General features: G+C 32.5%; 1 protein-coding gene across 5 annotated transcripts in view; it reads left to right on the plus strand.

Annotated features, from left to right (window-relative positions):
* SMARCAD1 (SNF2 related chromatin remodeling ATPase with DExD box 1) overlaps positions 1–22090 on the plus strand; it is a 70328-nt gene extending 48238 nt beyond the window's left edge. For 3 of the 5 annotated variants that reach the window (XM_060011990.1, XM_060011989.1, XM_060011991.1), the window contains exons 10-24: positions 1694–1893; positions 7440–7530; positions 10040–10139; positions 10905–10964; positions 11074–11149; positions 11897–12032; positions 12572–12709; positions 13889–13984; positions 14081–14198; positions 14396–14517; positions 15563–15751; positions 16367–16485; positions 17375–17557; positions 18676–18785; positions 20280–22090. In XM_060011990.1, the coding sequence (XP_059867973.1) occupies positions 1694–1893; positions 7440–7530; positions 10040–10139; positions 10905–10964; positions 11074–11149; positions 11897–12032; positions 12572–12709; positions 13889–13984; positions 14081–14198; positions 14396–14517; positions 15563–15751; positions 16367–16485; positions 17375–17557; positions 18676–18785; positions 20280–20341 (1800 nt within the window). In that variant the 3' untranslated portion in view covers positions 20342–22090. Of the gene's footprint in view, positions 1–1693; positions 1894–7439; positions 7531–10039; positions 10140–10904; positions 10965–11073; positions 11150–11896; positions 12033–12571; positions 12710–13888; positions 13985–14080; positions 14199–14395; positions 14518–15562; positions 15752–16366; positions 16486–17374; positions 17558–18478; positions 18648–18675; positions 18786–20279 lie in introns of those variants that run through there. The other 2 variants (XM_060011993.1, XM_060011992.1) reach the window with 2 other exon arrangements.
* The last annotated feature ends 306 nt before the right edge of the window (positions 22091–22396 follow it).

The following is a 22396-nucleotide window of genomic DNA, read 5'->3' on the forward strand; positions in this document are numbered from 1 at the left end:
GACCTTGGAAATTGAATCTTTATTCATCCAGAACTGGTGGACTGATCTTGCAGTTGTGAGAACTGCATGAGTTAGTGAATAAAAGACACCTAGTAGTTTCTGGCACATACAAAGCACACAATATATTGTTCCTTCTTTTTTTTTTCCTGGTTATTCTCGTTGGTTCTCTCACACACAGCATATCGCAAACGCACTACCCCACAATAGGCATGAGATTGGTTTTTTGGCCTATAATTTTGGGGTTCCATTTAAAAATAAAAATATTTTAATTAAGAGTTCTAGTAAAACCTCATTAAAATCTTCAAGGCACTGATTCTTACATATCCTGTTCTTTATGTTTACATCTTTTTCCCTGGAAAGTACAGAGTGGGAGATTACATTGTGATTATGAATGTTGTCCTTGTGAAAATATAAAGTAGTGTACAAATAACTTTTTATTTCACGATGCCATTTTGTGGCATGCTAAGTTTTTGGTTTGTTTTGTTTTTTATTCCTGCAGTACAGTAATAACATGGCTTTGGAATAGATGAGTAAGTTTCATTTCTACCAACCTACTCTAGGTTAGATGTGAAAAATACATGTTAGTATAAGCTGCATTTTTTATGAAATTTTCTTAGTATATCCTCTGAGTATTGAATTTCTGTTGCTTGAGCTTCTCTGTGAACTTAGAAATACTGTGTGTTCATGGGGATTATTTAGAGCTGTTAATGAGATTCTTGTCATAACTTGAAAGAATATGCTAAATACGATACTATGAATCAAAACCATGTGTGGCTTTATTCTAACAGATGGTTTTAGTTTAGTTTCCTTTGTTCTGGATTATGGTATTTTTCTTTCTGCCCAACAAACAGCTTTCAAATAGCTACTGGGCTTTTTTCTAATCCTTTACACTAAAAATATTTTTTTGTATAGTTCTTCAGGATATATTTTTTTCAGCTATCTATTTGGGAAAATTCTAATTCTGTTACAGCTTTTACCTTGTAAAGTATTCAGTGTCTCCTTTAGAAAAATAAATACAAATACATTTTGAAAGAAATTCTGAGTTTTCACACAAACCCATTTATACAAGTCTTGTATTGAAATTGATACTATTCTTAACTTTTATCAAATTATTGAATTGGTCACGGTATACTTTTGATTCACATAACATCTTGCCAAGTAGTAGTTGTCTCAGTTTAGAGAAAAATATCAAGTGACAAATAATAATTGGAGTTCTGAAAGCTTGAGGGGTTGTACTGTGATGATAGGGCAAAGTATGTTTTAGGAAAATTAATCTTATATTCATAGGAAGTGACAAAAATGGAGGCAAGAGATCTAGTATGCAGTGTTTATATTTGGCACTATTACCTTTGGTAATAGTCATAAATCCGAGGTTTTGAAGACAAAACCTGATAGGAGACATTAACAATTACTTTAGAGTTTCTCCCATAAGAGAACAGCTACCAGGGTCAAGGTAGCAAGCTTGGGATGGTGCGTTTTGAGGAAAAAGGTATGTTTTATTTCAACATGATGAGTTTGAGGTGACAGTGGGATTTATCAAAGTGAAACGTGAGAATGCAAATGCAGGTTCTCTTCACATTTGATTAAGGTCATTAGTAAAAGTTTAACAAACTTTTTTCCCTCACAGAGAAAGAAATTGGCTCCCTATTTACTAGATCTGAACTGTTAAATTATTTTTCTTTTCATGCCATAGTTCACAAAGATGTCCAAAACGAATGGCTTATCAGAAGATTTGATATGGCACTGTAAAACACTGATCCAAGAAAGGGATGTAGTTATAAGGCTTATGAACAAATGTGAAGACATTTCAAATAAATTGACAAAACAAGTTACCATGCTCACTGGAAATGGAGGTGGATGGAACATAGAACAACCCTCCATTCTAAACCAAAGGTAATACTTGTTGTATGTACCTATTCATTATTTTATCTCAGTTGTATAAAAATGTTGAATTTATTCCTGTATTGTGCCTAGGAAACTTAAATGTGCAAATGGTAGGAAAACTAATGTTTAAAAGGGAAACTCAGGGTTTCCTATAATGGCATGTAAGTGGTATATGAATTGTTTTTCATTGATCGTCACCCCCCCTCCCCCCATCAGGATATTTTACTCCATTATCACATTGTAACTTAGAGGGAGGAGATATTATGGTCTTATGTAACCTATGTTTTCCTTGTCTGATGACAGATAATTTCATATATAATCACAGAAACTGAAAAGGTGGTTTTAGCTACCTCTTAATTTAGTGCTTCAGAGTCAGCTGCTCAACTGCATCAATGTAAAAATTTGTCTTAGTTCAGTTTCTTTTTGATCATAAGTGAAATGATTGAAGTATCCTATATATGCGATTAAATGCTTTCAAAAGCCCAAAATTTTTAATCTTTTTGAGGTAAAAACACATAAAAATTGAAAAGGACACTTTTATTAAATAGATTATATAAGGAAAAATTATAAAAAGTGTATATTTAAAAAGTATATTCCCCAAACTGCTACTGTCAGTAAAATACCTTGTCCGAGTTCTTGCAAAAAAAAAACACTAAATTGTTTTCACTAAAAAATTTGTCCAACAACCAGAATGTATGAAAACGGCGTTTTGTAATTGTGAACACCCCTCCTTTGCATGATGTTGGGATATGGCGGGCGGGGCGTTGTTTTGAACTTCTTCTTTTAAAAGTTTATTTTCAAGTTGTCTGGAAACTCAGGACTGTTCAGAATGCTTCCTTTTTTAAAAAAAAGTATAAAATTGTTTACTGTGATAATACATACAGAGGCAATAACATGGAAATAGTCGAAGTTGCTAAGGTCCGAGACTAGTTAGAATGATTTATGGTGTATCCATAGTCTGCAGTGTTATGTAATTTTTAAAATGAATTATTTCTGTTCAAAATATTTCTGATAGGTATTTAATAAGATTAGCACTAGGGTCTCATTAAAATTATTTACCTTAGTTGGTGATTTTATGTACTTCTGATATTTTTCTAAGTTAATGATCAAAGCATATTTGCTGATCATTGGTTAATTAAAAGTCAAGATATGAAAGAAAAATCAAGATATGGTTACTGGCCTTTAATAGTAAGCTACAATCTTTTCTGTGCCCTTCTAGGGTGCTATGGGATGGTGTAGGGAAACGTGATGCAGTTCCCACAAAGAAGCTCTTTTCTCTGTTGCATAGAAAGAACTATGACCATGTCAGCAAATTCATCTCCTAAAAGTGTAGTTGGAGCTGCTCCTTCTTGTTCTACAGCATTGGATATGGGGAGTTCTTCACTCTACAAGGCTTACCCAGTTGAGTCTACTTTATCGTAATTTGGAGTTTAAAAAATCAAGTGCTTTATTGCATCACTTAAAAAATTTCTCTCTTAAACCCACATCCACAAAGTCCTATTACTTGTAAATAGTATGATCAGGTAATAAAGCTATCCTTTTTATTAGACTGAGGATTTTTTAAATGAAATATTAAACAGGTGAGAAAAATAGTTTGGGGGGTTTTTTAGGTGCTTCTTGGATCTAGTCCCAAAGTACAACTTCTGAAAACCTGTATAGATAGTCTCTTTGGAGTTTATTTAAATGCACTTTTAGGGGGTGAAATTTGTTGTCTTGGTTTTTGTGTTTAGCCAATGTAAGTTGCACAAGCAACTTGCAGATTTTTACTTGGTATACTGGCCAAGCATAATGGCTGCTTAGTATAGAAACATTTGACGTACTTTCCTTGCCCTGGGAAAGGATTTATTAGCACAGAGGAAAATATTAAACTATCCTGAAGAATAAGCTGTTGTGCTTTCGCTTAACAGAACAAATTCTTTATAGTAAAGTTTATTTTGAAGCAAAATTATATTAACTATTTTCCTATTAGAAATTTTTAAGAATTATAACAAGAAAAATAGCCTTTTAGAGGTAAAAGGAATACACACATGCTGTAACTCCCTGTTAAAAATAAAGTCTTTGCAAGGGAAAAAATTCTCATATGTATCTCAAAACCATTTTATTCATAATGTTTATTTTAAAATGTCAAAATTAAAATTACCTTAAATTAAAATATAATACAGTGAGGAAATGTTAAAAAAAAGTACCTCAGTATTTCTCCTATTTTATTCCTATCATAGATGTAGCCATCTCTCAAGCTTTAGCGGTTTATCTAAAATTTATCAGCTTTAAACTGTTTTAACTGAAAAGGTTTCTCACATGTTCAGTATAAAATAATATTTAATTATGTGTGTCCTGTCTTTTTCTGGGCTAAATCTACTAAGGTTCTTGTGAACTTGTTCATCCTCAGCTTGACAGGATGTTTCTAAACAGTTACCGGGAAACCATTTGACAATGATGTGAATGCAAATCAGTAGTGCAGATGGTTGACTAACTCAGAGTACTACGATAGAAATATTTTGGTAGTTTGGATACTACTATTAGTACAAACTATTATTGTGGTAGTATTTTCAGCGTTCATGACATACTTGAGGGACATAAATTTTTGGTCAGCTAGCATCGCTAATCTGTTTCATATGAACTACTTGAAAAAGTTTCTGTAGCCCTGTATTTCTGCATTTTAAACTTAAATTTAGCACATTGTATATACTCCAGTTTTCTATTTCAGGCCTTTCTCACCTTTCAGAATAATTTTGATACTAGTTTTCTCTGACAGGAAATTTAAACCCCATTTAGTTTTCGCTCTGAAAAGAAATTATAGTAACTCTCTGGAAGGATTTTTTTTCCCCCGACAAAACAAGTAACTTTAAAATAACATGCTACCTCATTTTCTTTCATGACCTCAGAAAATCTTAAAATCACTTTTTTCCTTATTGGGAGGTAAGAAAACCTTCAGTTTAAAGATACCTGTAGTCCCCTTTTGAAAAGAGATCACTTACCTAATTCAAAAGGCCCAGGCTATAGTTCTTACCACTTGGATAACCCTGAGCAGATTACATTCTTATTTGTAAACTAGTGGGTGGGGTTCATATGCAATCACAAAAATTTTTAGAAAACTGTTGAATGTCAAAAGTAATGGAAGGTATGATTGTATAGCAGCTAAATATTAGCGCCTGCTAGAGAACGAATATAGTTGCCCTGTTTTAAAACTTGTCTTAACGAGGGAATTGGAAAGCTGATTGCCAGAACTACATTTCCAGTGCTCCTCTGGCTTTCTGAAGAAAGGGTGTGTTGTGGGCAGCACTGTTGTGACACTAAGCAACAGAAAGTTACTTGTGATTTACATAAATCTAGCAGAGGAGCGAGTACACACACATACACACTTATATTTTTAAAACAAATACTTCAATATAACAGGTATTTAATGTCCTGATCAAAACAGCTACCATAGCTGCTTTGTGAATGTGGATGAAACAATTTTATTTGAATGAAAAATTCAGTGCTTCTCAAAATTTCCTCATCACTTTTTAAAATTTTATGTATAGTGAAGAATATTTTAATAGTTAGACTCGTTCCTCAACATGTGTTGGTGATAACATATATTCAGTAATTTTTGTTAAGAATATTTCTTGGCTATTTGTGATAAATTTACATTGGGGTAGCATGTTGGCCCTTGGGATGCATTTATAAGTGATGTAATATGCCTACCGTATCAAGTTTCATCATTTTCATGGAATGTGAACCTTAATGTGTGGGGGATGACTAAGACAGTAGGAAGGACTCGGGAAAATAATGAAAATTCTATTTAAAAATAGAAAGTGTCGACTGTAGAGTGGGTGGGTCAGAGAGAAAACTTTCATGTTTGCTGTTTAGTGATTAAGGGCTGAACTCTGGATCAGAACTGGATTGAGTACCAGCTCTGCCACTGCAGACATGGATTTGGATAGCTGTGACCTTGGGCAAGTTACTTAACTTCTCTGAATCCCAGAGAGAATCTCTAAATCCCATCTCTAAATGGAGATGATGATAATAATAGTATCTACTTTATAATGTAGATTAAATAAAGTAATAATGCATGTAAAGCCCATGCATGTAAAGTATAGTGTCTAGAATTCCAATATTAGCATTTACTCTACCAGTATAGTAGAATTTATTTGGACCTGAAAATTAAAATGTCTATGATAATATTCTGTTTATTATTACTTTCATAGTGGCATAGAAATTATATTGGCCAAGAAGGCAAAGACATTTTAAAAAATGAACTGTAAAGTCTTCAGCAGTACTGCTGATTCTTCCTACCTATACTTTTAATTTTTTCAAATGAGAATTATTTTATAGATTGCGTACCCCACAGTTGAAACATAGATTCTGATTTAAGAGGGATATCTTTCGACCTCACCTCTTTGATCCCTGTTCTAATTAAAGTGTCTTGATTTCAGAATTTGACCCCTTAACCATTTATCAGAGCCATTTATCAGACCCCTTCTCCCTGTGCAGATAGGATCTGTGTAACAGGAAATTAAGGGGATATGATAAAAGCTGTAGAGTGAGAAGCATGGCCTTGTCCTAAGTTTTTATGTTAATGTGGGGTTTATGCTTCCCAGTGAGTATAAGAATAAGCTTTTGCATGAGGTAGACTTTTATGAGTTAAAATCTTAGCCATAAGACTTTGTAGCTACGCAACCTCAGGCAACTTACTGAGCCTCGGGTTTTTTCATCTGTTAAAAAATAACTACCTTAATAGAATATTAAAAGATTGAATGAGGTGATGCTAGAAAATGATATTTTTGTATATCTGTATATAATAGATGTTCAGTAAATAACTGCCATTAGTTTTTAACCACTTGAACTTTTAGAAAAAACTAACCATTTCGTCCATTAGACCCCTTCCATGTTGCCATCCAAGCAAGTTGCTCCCAGGGATTAGTCTGTTCATGTGTTCACAAATTAAATAAGATTTTTGACACATGCCTGCTGCTTTCTACTCACTGGTCTTTATTGATGCCTAGCAAATTTACATTTATATGTAGTTCAAACATAAATACACACATACATACATACATCCTCCGGAATTATACATACCAGTGATATTAGAGGTGATTGGCATTCAGTCAGCAAGTTTTATTAAATCAGCCTGGCAAAGTAGCAAATTATGCATATGTTTTTGTGCTAATACTTTAAGTTCCTTACTGTGCTAATATTCAAATCAGTACATTTTTCTAGAGTATAAATATTATATTAGTAATATGTTATCATTGTTAATATTCTGATCGTTTGTGGAATTAATTTGGTGGCATTACATTATGACTGAATGTGAAAATTTTTTGGTAATTCTTATTGCCAGAAACAACAAATACAGAATAAAATTTGAGAGGTTTTTTTAAAATGTATTATGTTTTGGGTTCATTTTCTTAAGTAAGTGTAAATAGCTTTTAACAGTAAGTTAAAAGGTAAGACTATAACTAGATACTTCAGTTTTTTGGTGCATTGTAAACCTAAACCTCTTCTCAGAAAACTAGTAGAAAAAACTAATAGAGGTATAAATCTATAATATCTGGTAACTCTCTCTTTACCAGTTTGTCACTCAAGCCCTATCAGAAGGTTGGTTTGAATTGGCTGGCATTGGTACATAAACATGGACTTAATGGCATTTTGGCAGATGAAATGGTAAGTAGTACTCTATTTCTAGGATTTATCATTAATAGGCATCCTTGCTGTCATTCAAAAGATGAAAATTTCCCTTGTCCCTATTAGTTTACTGCTCTTACCAAGGTATAATCCCTCTCACTCCTCTCAGTTTTCTGTTGCTTATCTTAGTTCTAACCTCCTAACTTTCCCCTCAAAAATGAAAATAGGTTTTTTGTCTTTCTCATCAAATTAATAAATATATGTGTTTTTAAAATTAGATGTTACATAAAAATACACAGAAAAAAAAACAAAATCACACATAATCCTGCCATCTTAGAGTAAGTACTATTTTGGTATATATCTTTTTCCAGAATATTTTCTTTTGTAGGTGTGTGTGTATGCATATATACATACACATATACATACATATGTCATATTAAAAGAGATTTTACTACATGTGCTTTTCTGTAGCTCCCTTTAAAATTTATCCTAGGTACCTGTCCTTGTTAGTAAATAAATCTACACGTTTATCATCACCATCATTTCAGTCATTTTACTTTTATTAGATGTTTCTGAGTTTCTGTTCTTTTCCAGATCACATTTTGCTTGAAGGTAAGCTTAGGAAGTTCATTACAGCCAATAGTCCCAAGTATTGTCATGTAGAAACTTGACCTTTAATCTAACCTTTACCTTCCTTCCTCCAGCTATGCTTTTTAAAAAGTGTTTATTAAAAATGAGTAATGTTCAATGGAGAAAATGTTTATTGAATATATGTATTACATTGTGTATTAGATTTCCAAAATAAAAATTAACAAAGGTAATAATCCTTGTTCTCTAGCTAGCTTCTAGTAAAATAATCTTTAGTTTTTCAAGACAGTTTCCACACATACCTCATACTGTCGTTAAAACAGAGATGCTATTTATCTAATATAAAATTGAATAATATATGCAGAATTTCAAAATAGTTAGAAATTACGTATAGAGTGTAGAGTAGTACAGTTGTGGAAACTGGACTTGGAAATCAGATCTGGGGTCTGTGTACCAAATTTGCCTTTCGTGGGCTCTGTAATCCTTACCAAATGACCTAATTTCTCAGAGCCAATATTAATAAAACATAGGAAAATTCCTGTATCATAAGATTATATTTGGTATCAAATGAGGTATATTATGTGAAACTGTTTTTGTAACCTGTAGAGTACAATATTTATGATAAGGTAGTGTCTGCTAGGGCTTCCCTAACAAAATACTAAAGACAGTGTGGCTTAAACAACAGAAATTTATTTCTCACAGTTCTGGAGGCTGGAAGTCTAAAATCAAGGTGTTGGCAGGTTTGGTTTCTCTTGAGGCTACTCTGTTTGGTTTGCAGATGGACACCTTGCTGTGTCCTCACATGGCTTTTTCTCTAGAAACATCCATCTCTTCTTTTATGATAGAAGTTGGGTCCCTACCCTTGTGACCCTATTTAACTTTACTTATCTCTTTAGAGGCTCTATCTCCAAATAAACCCCACCATTGGGAGTTAGGGCTTCAACATGTTTGGGGTTGGAGGCAATTCACTTCCTAACACTTGGCAATGTTTAGCTCTCCTAAGGAGCTACATTTCCTCAGGAGCCTTTTTTTTTTTAATGCAATATTTTATTGATGTATAATTTACTTGAAATAAAATGCACAAATGTTCAGCTTAGTGACTTTTTACATATATGTACACCCATCTGACTGTATGTGACATAAACATTTCCATCATCCCAGAAAGTTCCCTTATGCTCCTTTTCAGTCATTACCACCACTACTATTCTTACACCTATGACTATAGAATAATTTTTTTCTGATTTTGAACTTTATATAAATAGATTCATACAGTATGTACTGTTTGTTTCTGGTTCATTTGGTGCATAATAAAGTTACTAAGATTCATCCTCTTCTTACATGTATCAGTAGTTTGTTTTTTGGTTTTTTTTATTGGCTTGTGGTAGTTCATAGTATAAATATGCTACAATTTGTTTATCCGTTCTCCTGTTGATGGCAATTTAGATTATTTCCAGTGCGTGGCTGTTATAGTAAATCTGCATCGATATTCTTACCCAAGTCTTTTTGTGGACATATGCTCTCATATCTCTTGAATATATTTTTAGGAGTAAAATTGCTGGGTAATAATAGGATAGGTATATGTTCCGCTCCAGTTAGTCATTGGAACATCATTCTCCATCCAGCCAGTATGTATTAAGTAGTTGCTTTATATTAACAGTTACCAAAATTATATCCTTTATATGCAAGCAGAGGTCTTCTATATCAATGTGTATTACATATTAACTAGCAGTTAAAATACATTCCTACCCTTAACTAAGTTGTAGTATCACTTGGAGATTGTGATCTGTTTTATGTGTTATTGAAAACTAAGAATATAGTAGAAATTCTCATAGAGTTGCATGGGGAATCATAAATAAATAAAACCAAAAGTATTCTTTTTCCTTTCATTTTCCCAATATTTATTTGGGTTTTTTGTTTGTTTTTAAACCTAGTATATTGTCTTTTAAACTTTTCGTTTTAGGGCCTGGGAAAAACTATTCAAGCGATTGCATTCCTAGCGTACCTCTATCAGGAGGGTAATAAAGGTCCTCATTTGATTGTTGTTCCAGCATCAACTATAGGTTTGTAATACTGTGGACAACTTTACTTGACTCAGTAGTATTTTATACAAGGGGAAGAAAAACCGTGTGTGTGTGTGTGTGTGTGTGTGTGTGTGTGTGTGTGTGTGTGTGTGTGTGAGATTTCTTAGTTTGTGAACGTGAATATTCATTTCTTTGGTTTCCTTACACTTTTCACCCCTTTGCATATGTGTGTTTGATTATACTGGAAGTCTTTTTAAAGAAAATAACTCCAATATAAGTCAGTTATTCAGCTTATTATATAGATTATCTATAAATTATTGTAGATCATGTACCATTTGAAAAGATCAATTGTTTTCATAATACTTTTAAGTTGTTTTAATGAGTAATTTAAGAGAAACACTTTTGAATTTATAATTAAACATTTATTAAGAAAGAATGTATGCAGATCATCCCCACTCAAATTACTCTTTCATTCATTCTCAATTGATTGAATGTAGACTAGAGTAAGAGAATGTATGTATGAATGTACCAAAAAAAAAAAATCCTCTTTAAATTGGAAATCAATAATCACCTATAAATATAATGGTTGGCCCTCTGCTCTTCATTTTGATGCCACCTCAAAATCTCAAAGTCATTTTAATCATCAAGAGTAAAATTGTGAAGAGTCTTGTGATTTTTAAAAATTATCTTCTATTATTTTATAAAAATAATTTCTGGGTAGAACTTCTCAGACTTTAGTGTTCATTTCAGTGCACACGTCTACCTGTTGTAGCAGGTGCAAGTAATATCTCTTTTGTTTCATAGATAACTGGCTAAGGGAAGTTAATTTATGGTGTCCCACTTTAAAGGTGCTCTGTTACTATGGTAAGAATATGTCATTATCCTTTTAACTTTGGAGACCTCTTTAAAATCTTAGCATACAGTAAAGTACAATAAATACAATCAGTGTGTATGTGTCATTTTTAAATTCTAGGTTCTCAAGAAGAACGTAAACAGATTAGATATAACATTCATAGTAAATACGAAGAATACAATGTAATCGTGACCACGTAAGTATTGAGAAAAAATTTTTTTGGAAAAATAATTTTGTACATCCACCTAAATTTTTTAAAAATGTTTTAAAAATATTAGTAGTAAAATAAAGGAGAGTTTGTGCTAAGAACTATGCAACAAAAGCAATAGAATGAGTTATGTTGAAGATTCAGGCATTTTTCAGTTTGGTGTATAATGCCATGATAGCAGTCTTTTGTTAATTCTGTAGGAGGTCATGATTAAAAGAATTCATCGAAAATTCATCTTTTCTTAATAAAATGGACTCCATTTTCATATATAGTCTTGCTAGCTGCTGTTAACTCTTATTTCTTGGTTTCACTCTACTAGTTTAATAAAATGGTGTCATGTTCTTAACAGAAATGTCTTATCTTCATGTTCTTTTTTCTACTGCTTCTTAAAATATAACAGTTCATAAAGCAAAGTGTGTAATAATTGCAGGTTACTTATAAATTGTACCCAAATTGGCCTCTTCCTAGATGTGTAGAAGTTGTCTAATTACATTATAACATATGAATTGTCTTTTAACTGCATATTGCAGCTTTTGTAACTTGGTTACATGTGCATCAATAATTTTGGATATAAGTACATCAATATTTATTTGAGTACCAACTGTGTCTAGTGTTATCTTTTAGCTACTGGCTATTAGAAATATGTACATAAAAATAATTTGTCAAAACATTAAATCTCACGAGTCCATGCTCTTAAAGGTATGATCTTAGAGATTGTTTTTTCTTTGGCAACAGGTATAATTGTGCAATCAGCAGTTCTGATGATCGTAGTCTGTTTCGTCGGCTGAAATTGAATTACGCAATTTTTGATGAGGGCCATATGCTGAAGAATATGGGCTCCATCCGCTACCAGCACCTTATGACAATTAATGTAAGAGAGTGTTCTGTGAATTTGTCCAATTATGATAAAATTTCAGATTATGTATTTTAATATATATAGTATTTTATATCAGAGACCAGCAATCTTTTTCTGTAAAGGACCAGGTAAGTAAATATTTCATGCTTTGTGGGCCATTCAGCTTCTCTCACTTGTTCTTTGCTTTTTCGTTTTTTTTCAAACACTGCATTTAAAATGTAAAAACCATTAGCTCATGAGCTTCAATTTGCCAACCTTTGTTCTATAGGACAAACTTCATGAATATCAGATATAATCTGTCTTCTTCCATTGCCTCATCAAAAAGTAATGTGGGAACACAAATTACCTACTTAATAAAATGAGACTTAGTTTTACACATTCTACCTTAAAGTACAATATATGATAATTTTTCTAAATTACTTATCTTTTATGACAGAATGTTATATTACTAATAATGGTTTTAATTTTTTTCTCCCTCACTGAGGGGGAGAACAAGAAGGATGTGGATCTTTAAAAAAAAAAAATACTAATCTAAAATTTACCTTTGTTCACAGGCAAATAACCGTTTGCTGCTCACAGGCACACCTGTGCAGAATAACCTGTTAGAACTCATGTCGCTGTTGAATTTTGTTATGCCGCACATGTTCAGTAGTAGCACCAGTGAAATACGAAGAATGTTTTCTTCTAAGACAGTAAGCATAAATTCATATTTTTTTCTCAACTGTCTTACTTTGCGTTTTACCCGGACCGTTTTTCTATTTTATCTCTTTTTCTTGTTTTCATGTAGCATATGTGCTATGAAATAAGTTTTAAGTAGTTGATATCCTATGTTCGGATGAGTTGGGAAGTCAGCCAGAATACAATAGGAAATAAATTGGTGGCTTCTATAATCATTGTCTAAAAGTTTTGGTTTTTAATATCCTAATTTTCTGAAGAATGACAATTTAAAATTAGTGGGTAGCTCAGATATATAATATGTGAGCTACCATCTTCTTTATTAAAATTAGGTAAATTAGCATTTTTTAATAGGTAAACTATAAAACTGGGCAAAAGTAGAATATCCAGAAAATTCCCCCACTGGGAAATATGTTTTGAATTAAAACTCCATAAATTAAAAAGTAACAATTTCTAAAAGTCACAATAAGGAAATCCTATTTCAAAGAAAATCTGGTTAATTTTTTCCCTATTGCTTAGAAAAAGTAAGAGTGTAGTTTTCAAGAACTCTCATTTTCCAGTACAGCAATGGTAATATAGATTCTTGACACACCCAAATCACATGTATTCTGCGAGAATTTTCTGTGATAATCTTCTACTGCAAACTGACTGCCTTTCTAACTTTCACTAATGTATTCCATCCCACTTGATGGCCTAGCAGATCATAGGATGTGGAGGATTTCTTAGAATAAAATTCCTCTTCTCCAAAATTAACAGGTTTTGACTAGGAACTGTCCGATTTCTGTAGACCCGCACTAGCTTTCTTTTGGGACCATTTTCCACAAATAAATACAAGTTTTCTACTTATCTCTCTCTTCCCCTCCACCCAAACTATCTTAAACACACACATATTTTTTCAAGAGAGTTATCTATGTAATCAGTGATGACTTATCAGTTAATTACTTCTGAACACCATCCTAGTGCAGTTCAATTTCATTACCTCTGCAGAGTACACGATTACGTGTCACAAAACCTCAAAATACATGTGGAGCTTTAGGAAATATATTACAGCCCAGAATTCAAGTCCATCCAGAATGAATTGAGTTTCTCTGGGAAATAACTCAGATTGTAGTGAGAGAGATTTTCATGTTCTGTAATACTGTTATTGTGATCATTTAAATGAATAATTTAAAAGGTCATTTTCTTATTTTACCTAGAAATCAGCAGATGAGCAAACTATATATGAAAAGGAGAGAATAGCACATGCAAAACAAATTATAAAACCATTTATTCTCAGAAGAGTAAAAGAAGAGGTAACTCTTATCTGCATATTTTTATTATGATTGGTTTTTAAAAATCTGTTTTCTTCTGTATTTGAATGATCTGCTTCAACTGTTTTCCTTTCACAGGTTCTCAAGCAGCTACCCCCCAAGAAAGATCGAATTGAGTTGTGTGCAATGTCAGAGAAGCAGGAGCAACTCTATTTGGGTCTTTTCAACAGATTGAAAAAATCTATCAATAACATGGGTATAACCTGATTTTCACAATTTTATATGAAAAATAATTCTGTACTAGGGCTGCGTTTTGTTTAGTCCTATGATAGTGGGATTTGCTCATTTTTTAAAATTAGTTGGAATTTGAAGAAATAGTTTTAAAACCTTTTGTTTGCATTGAGTTGTATTTCAACAAACAGCTATCAGCTTGTTGTTTTTAATGTGTTACAGAAAAAAACACAGAAATGTGCAATGTCATGATGCAGTTGAGAAAAATGGCCAATCATCCTTTATTACATCGCCAATATTACACAGCTGAAAAACTCAAGGAAATGTCTCAGCTTATGCTAAAGGTAAGGATTTTGTATTATGCTAAAACTAAGCTTTATTAACACCAATAAACATGAGGTTCATTGTTAGTCTAAAAATCAGACCATTGAACCTAGTAAGCATATTAATTAACCACGTATTTAAGAAAAACATTTTTAACACAGAGTTCAAAATAATTTAGGGGACATAAGAGCCAAGAAGGACTGACAGTCTACATCAAGAGTCAGCCAACTATGGCCTTAGGACCAAATATGACAATAGCTATTTCTACAAATAAAGTTTTGTTCTAACACAGCCACACCCTTTTGTTTCTTTGTTTTCTGTGACTGCTTTCTCAGTATGAGGGCAGAGTGGAGTAGAGTTGCAAAACATTATTTTGCCTACAGAGCCTAAAATATTTACAGGAAAAGTTTGCCAGCTCCTGGTCTGGACTTCCATAATACACTTCTTTTATTTATTTTTCACCAAAAATATTCATCAGATTGTATGTCCTGCATTATGAGGCATTTTTCTCCGTTTATTTTTTTCATTTTATTTCTTCTTTATTGTATTTTGTCTACAGTTTTAGCTGTTACTCTCTATTTTTGTCTCATTCTCCCTTAACCTACCCCTATTTCTCCTTGCAGATCATTGTGTTTAAAGCAACCATTTGCCTTTTTAAAATTTTTTATATTAAACTTACGGAAAATTTCAGACATGTAAAAGTAGAGAGAATTGTATAATGAAATCTTCTACGTATATGAAACCTTCACCCATTTTCTACAGTTATCATCTGGAATGACACAACTCTCTCTTGTTTCACCTCGAATCCTCTCCAGGATCATTTTGGACCAAATTCTAGACATTTCATCTGTAAATTTATCAGTGTGTTATCTCTAAAACAATAAGAACTTCCCCCCTTTATTGTACCTAAAAAAATGAATATCAGTTTCCTTTGGTAAATCTGTTGCACTAAAATGTTTTATGATTTAGATATTTTATCAGATGTAAACAATTTTATTAGGTTGTTCTAATCATATTATAAATTATCTTCATTTTGAAGTATATATTGTTTTGTTTTGTTTTGAGGAACCTACACATTGTGAGGCTAACCCTGACCTGATCTTTGAAGATATGGAAGTTATGACAGACTTTGAATTACATGTACTTTGTAAACAGTATCGACACATTAATAACTTCCAGTTAGACATGGACTTGATTTTAGATTCTGGAAAATTTCGAGTTTTAGGCTGCATCTTGTCTGAATTGAAACAGAAGGTACTAAAGAAGAATACTGCTCCTTATATGTTTCCCCAGTTAGTTCAACTTCTTTGAAACAGTTCTGGCATGATTTGACTTTCTTGAAGCTTTAGCCTGTGTTCTACATTCTTCTAGAAACTGGTGTTTGAGCATTTTTTGGATATATTTGGGCATATGTTTTCCTGATTACTCTTCTTCCATCTAACAGAAGTTAGTAGAATATATCTATATTGATGTTTTTTAAAAATAATTTTAATTGTCATTATTTCATAGGTGACAATCTATATAGTTGCTTCAAAATTAATATTTTGAAGATATTGATACTATGTAAAATAAATTAATACTACAATTTATATGTGAAATAGATCATATAAATATGATCTATAAATAGATATAAATAGATCATATAAATCTAAGTACTACTTAGATCACAATCTAAGTAGTACTTAGTAGCTATTCCCATTAATTAGTCTTAAAAATAAATTTTACGTCAAAGTTTAGAAGATAATTTACTTATACGTAATCTAAAATAAGAAACTTTAGCTATGATTGTTATTATTAAAGAAGCAGGTTTTCATTAGATACTTATAATTTTATTTTTTATGTGTCTAATTAATATATGTATTTCCACAGGGTGATAGAGTTGTATTATTTAGCCAATTTACCATGATGCTGGATATTTTAGAGGTTCTCTTAAAACATCATCAGCATAGGTACCTCAGATTAGATGGAAAGACTCAGATTTCTGAAAGGTTGGTATACTTTAGTTTCAGAAAATCTCTCCACCTTACCCTCAAATAAGAGTAAATGTTAGAATTTTAAATGTCTAGGGCATTTGATGGAATTGTATTGCTTTGAGTCTTACGTTTGGTTACTTTAAATCATTCATTAACTTAAGATGAAGAAAATTTAATTTTTGGTTTGAATCGTATACAAATATATTTTGAAACAACTACTAGAATTATATATTTGTCAGTGTTTTCTCTTTAAAAATCATTTTAAGTCTAAAACACTTTATCTTTAAACCAAGGTTATCTTAAAATCTTGGGCTTTTCATATTTTAAGGGTAATTGAGTAAGTTTGAGTTTGTTTTTTTGTTTGTTTTCTTTTTTAATTCCCAGAGTTTAAAAAGATTGTCTTAGTTGAAATGCTTTTTCTAGTGTGTTTAAACTGCATCGTATCTTTGGTTTATTTTTTTTTATCAGCCAGAGTAAATTTTTTTTTTCCTGCATTAGAGTAAGAAAAGAAGTCTTGCTAAAACATCATTATAGTTTGATTTTGAGATTCTTAGTTCATCGGGTATATTGTCTATGAGTCACAGCTGGCAGACTCTCAGAAGGTTAAAGATTGAAAAGCTGTGTGCAGAATTTAGAAAAGCCAGAAGTCATTAAACAAAGGACAAAACAGTCCTTTAGCAATTAATCAAATCTGAATAGTTAGAGTTAGTAGGGAGATAAATGGTATAGAAAAGAAGTTGGTGAATTGGATAGGTCTTTTCAATAAAATAGCTACAGGAAAAATAACTAGAATGCCAAGAGCATGTATTTACATCTTCAAGTTTATTTTCCATGTGAAGTGATTGTTTTCAGTTTTAATTATATACCCTTTTGTGAGATTTAACCTAATACATTTGTCTTATAGGATTCATCTAATTGACGAGTTTAATACTGATATGGATATCTTTGTGTTTCTGCTGTCAACAAAAGCTGGTGGCCTAGGAATAAACCTGACTTCAGCAAATGTTGTTATACTTCACGATATTGACTGTAATCCTTACAATGACAAACAAGCAGAAGATAGATGCCATAGAGTAGGCCAGACTAAGTAAGTGTTTGCAGTTGAAATTTATTTGTAATCAAATGCCAGTCTAATTTGTATAGAACATTAGAATATGATCTGTCAGATGTCCTGCCTTAGTTTTTATATTTTCAGCAAAACATGGCTTCCGCTGTATTTTATACCAACCAGTGTTGAATATGAACTCCACCATGTAATCTGTTCATATTCTAGTCATTAAAACAGGGACTTCCCTGGCAGTCCAGTGGTTAGGACTAGGTGCTTTCACTGCCGAGGGTTCAGGTTCAGCCCTGGTCAGGCAACTAGGATCCCACAAGCCATGTGGCGTGGCCAAAACAGTAAAAAATAAATAAAACCACCTCCCACCCCCAGTCCAAGTAGTTATGCAGCAAATGAAAACTAAGTATTACCAGTGGTCCAGCCCCTTTGAAAAAGATTAGTAATTACTAATTAGTAACTTGCTTGTTACACCATGTAAGAGCCAGATAGACTGGGTAATGTGCGTACGATTGCTACCTTGTTACCTCATAGGAGATAGATTATGTGAGCTGTAGATATTTTAGGTGAAGGTTAAATTAGACATTGGTCACAGGACATAAAGAGGTGAAAATACCTATAATTCAGCTCTGTTCTCACATGTAAACAGCAGACAATCAGTGTTTTCTTTGTGGAGTATTTTACTGTATTTCCAAAAGACATTGGTAAGTTCATTTATGAACCAAATATTTATCAGTACCTAAAGGTGGAACTAAAACCTCCCATGTAATCTTTATACTTTACTACACTTCCTTACTTTTTGTACTAAATTATTTCTTGCAACCTGATAAGCAAAGCATGTTCTTTTTAAAAATAGAATACCCTACCTCAACCCAGAGCTGTTTCTTGTAATACAGTTCTACCAGTAATTTTAAAGTACCGATATCTTTTTCTCATCTCTTGAATCAATAGGAAAGGATGTTTAAAAGTGACGTGCTCAGAAAATGTCAATCTCAAGTAGTTTGAATAAAAGAATTTAAATTTATGGATGTATTTGTTAAACAATTTTCAAATTATTCTTATTGCATTCTAAGGTGAGTTATATCGTTTATATATATTAAGTAATTATATATTATGTAACCAATGGACATATCTTGTATTTTCCTTAGAGAAGTACTAGTTATAAAATTAATAGGCCAAGGGACAATCGAAGAATCCATGCTAAAAATTAATCAACAGAAATTGAAACTAGAACAAGATATGACCACAGTAGATGAAGGTAAGTTATTTGTCAGCATAAACTTTATTTATATGAAAAGGCATCAACTTAGCAGTAGCAAGGGGATAATAAAGATGGTTTGAGTCCTTAACTTGGCATGCAGTTTAGGGATAGCGTGGGAGAATACAAGCATACTTACTTCAAAAGTACTACAATAACTAAGATCATTTTGCCAGAACTGATACAAACACTTTGATTTTGAAAAATTCTGTCTCTGACATCAAAATATCCCAGAAATAAATTAAAATTGGGTCTATAGTTTTAGCTACAATTTTATGATTTACTTACTAAGTAATATTTATGAATCCAAAGATTTAAAGTACATGGCATAATATTGTTATTAACTCTCACATTTATATTAACTTCATTTTGACGAGCCAAATACTCATTTCACTAGAGTGCAATAAAATGCATTTATTCAAAAATTGAATAATTTCAGATTAAAGAGCAGTTGGGTACTAGAAACATTTGTCAAATAAGAGAATCCTCTCCATTTCCTCCATCTTTTTGAGGAGAATAATTTTTAAGGTTTTAAAAGTTTAAATTATATATGTATGTATATATATATATATATAAAATACATTCACATAGTTCAAAATTCCTAAGATATTAAAGGGCAAACAAAAGCCTCCTTATCACCCAGCTTCCCCAGAAAGATGACACATTAGGGTTTGCTTTTTTTTAATTGTATGACTAGTTGTTTCTGCGTCTTGCTTTTTTTATTTGCTGTTAAGTTTGGATTTCATGGGCTATTTTCAAATCTATGGACGAGCTTGGAGGCAAGCATGTCAGTGAATTCCCTGAGAGTTTATGCAGTAGTTTTTGTTCCTAATCATGTTTTTTACTGAAAGGAGAAGAGTAGATAAAAGTAGTCTCAAGTTTAGACTGTAACTGGGGTCTCTGTGGTGACACACAGAGAGAGAGAGAGAGAGAGAGAGAGAGACCTGGATAAGTGTCTAGATACTGGGGTCTTGTTCAATTGAAAAAACAATTTTTTTAAGACAATGATTGTATCTTTGGACTGAAAATAAGTGTAGATGAAATGATTTCTGTTTGGTTGGATTTGGGAGTTTTGTCTTTATTTTCACTATTCAGATTGTTACATAAAAAAAAATTTTTTTTTGTATATTTTCTTTTATTCTCTTTTACACCTTGCATTGAATTTTTTGGTAAATGTTTTTATTTAGTGAACCTGAGGAGTAAGTACTATGTGCTGTATGAATAGGATATGATCCAAACTATATCTGCATATCTCTGTCAAATCAAAAACAGAAGCTGTAGACTGCTGTGCTGGCAATGTGAACACAAGCACAGAGGAAGTTGCCCTAACATATGTAGGAATACGGGAATATTTTTAACAGGGAGTGACACTGAATCAAACTGGGCCTTGAAAGATTATTAAGAATTTCACCAAAAGTAGAGAAAATTGGAGAGAAGAAATACGTTTCATAAAATATTTTTATCAGAATTTTAACACCAGTTTCTGACCTGCAGGTGACGAAGGGAGTATGCCAGCAGATATAGCCACATTACTAAAAACATCAATGGGCCTGTGAAATAAGAATTGTTAATTCCTAACTGATGATGAAATATCAACTTGGTGCACTCAAGGACATTTACATTATGATGACCATGGGGTTTATGAACATTTATAACTTTTTATAATTTCCATATTACATTTCTCATAGTATGGACAACTTTTTTGCCACTAACTGAATTCTCCAGATGCTCACATGTGAAATTTCAAAAAAAAGCCACAGATACGTAGTCTTGAAGATGTTAAATAATCATTTTACAAAACAGTTTTCTGAATGGGGATTAGTTGGTGATTGTTTGTAACAAATACGCTAATGCTTTAGAAATGTCAGTATTTTTGTAATTATTTCTACCTCCAAATATATATATATATTGTCTTTCACTGGATAATATGTGTAGATTTTTACATGTGCCTTATTTGACAATGCTTATGTCTTGTTTTTGCTCGTCTCATTTGAAGTTCTTTTTTATTATGTTAAAGAATGCAGCTGTATAGATTATATAGCTTTCATTTTATTGCTATTTGAGACAGATGTTCACCACTGTCAACAAGAACTCAACATGAATTTAAAGGTGGCATTCCATATACTAACACCCCCAGGTCCTCCCAAGTACTTCTGTTAAAACAGATTTGTTTGGCTAGGCACTAAGTTGTTTTCCAGTGAATAGTAACTAAAGAAGCCCTTATCTTGCTCCATGGATTAATTCCTTCTGTTCATTTCCCAACTGCACTAATTGTGCTATTACTCTGCCTATTCTTGTGCATGTTTTCATTGATTTCCCTCTCCTGGCTTTTGCTTCTCTTGAAACTGTTGCCCAGTCATTTCTGCTCCAGTTCTCTTTACTCTCTAAATAGTAGTTTATTCCTGCCACATCTCCGCACATCAGCAAAATATTGGTGACATTTTTCTAGCCTGGCAGAACAGATTAACAGGCTATTTCACTTCAAAGCAGACTGAATGTGACTTCATTTCAAGGCAGCATTAGGTACTGCATGGAAATAGGTCATTAACTTTAAATTCTTATCAAAATATAACTTAGCAGTTTGCAGAATTTCCAGTATGGGACCTCCTAAAGAGAGCCATTGTTCAATTCCAAATCAGTGTGGGTGACAAAGTGAAATTTAGAAGAGGTAAAGTTGTCTACTTGATATTTAACTCTTTATTAAGTCTTTCTTTAAATTTTTGCCTGTCAGTCTATATTGCTGTTTTATTATACATCAGTTTCTTTGTATAACTTGTGAGTTTCATGTGTTTTGTTTTATTATGTAAATATTATTATAAATAAACTTATTTATAAATCAAAGATTTGTTAATTTTTGGAGATTATACTTTCAAGACCTCCTGACTTCCTAAGTTTTTAAGGTGATATAATCCTCGACTTAGAAGGCTAATGAAGCTCTTACATTGATTCTTCAGATACTGTAGACTCTGAAAGCTGATGAGTCAGTAGACTTAGCCAATCTTGCAAGTGTATTGAATATACTCAACACATTTTAGTGTAATGGGCTGAAGGGACCTGCAAATAGTATTAATACCTCCTTCTGCATCACAGTACCGAAATCGCTTAGTGAAATGTTGAGAATATTCTAAAAATCGCATAATGGATTTCTCATAACTTTCCTGTACTAATGTATCTTCAATGATAGGCTGTTTCTTTTGTTGTTGTTGTTAAATCCATATTTTTATTTTAATGAATGTAGTTGGGTTCTCCCTGTAATGCCATATTATGTTTTTGGCATAATAAAAATATTTGTGCTCATAAGTTGTATTTTCGCACCCTTAGTAGTTTCTAAACTTTCATCCCTTTACCCTTAAAAATGCATAATATGGAAGGACTTCCCCGGTGGTGCAGTGGTTAAGAATCCACCTGCCAATGCAGGGGACACGGGTTCGAGCCCTGGTCCAGGAAGATCGTACATACCGCGGAGCAACTAAGCCCGTGCACCACAACTACTGAGCCTGCGTGCCACAACTACTGAAGCCCATGCACTCTAGGGCCCACGTGCTACAACTACTGAAGCCCAGGTGCCTAGAGCCCGTGCTCCACAACAGGAGAAGCCATGGCAATGAGAA

This window comes from Delphinus delphis, chromosome 5 (assembly GCF_949987515.2).
Source record: "Delphinus delphis chromosome 5, mDelDel1.2, whole genome shotgun sequence".
Taxonomy (NCBI): domain Eukaryota; kingdom Metazoa; phylum Chordata; class Mammalia; order Artiodactyla; family Delphinidae; genus Delphinus; species Delphinus delphis.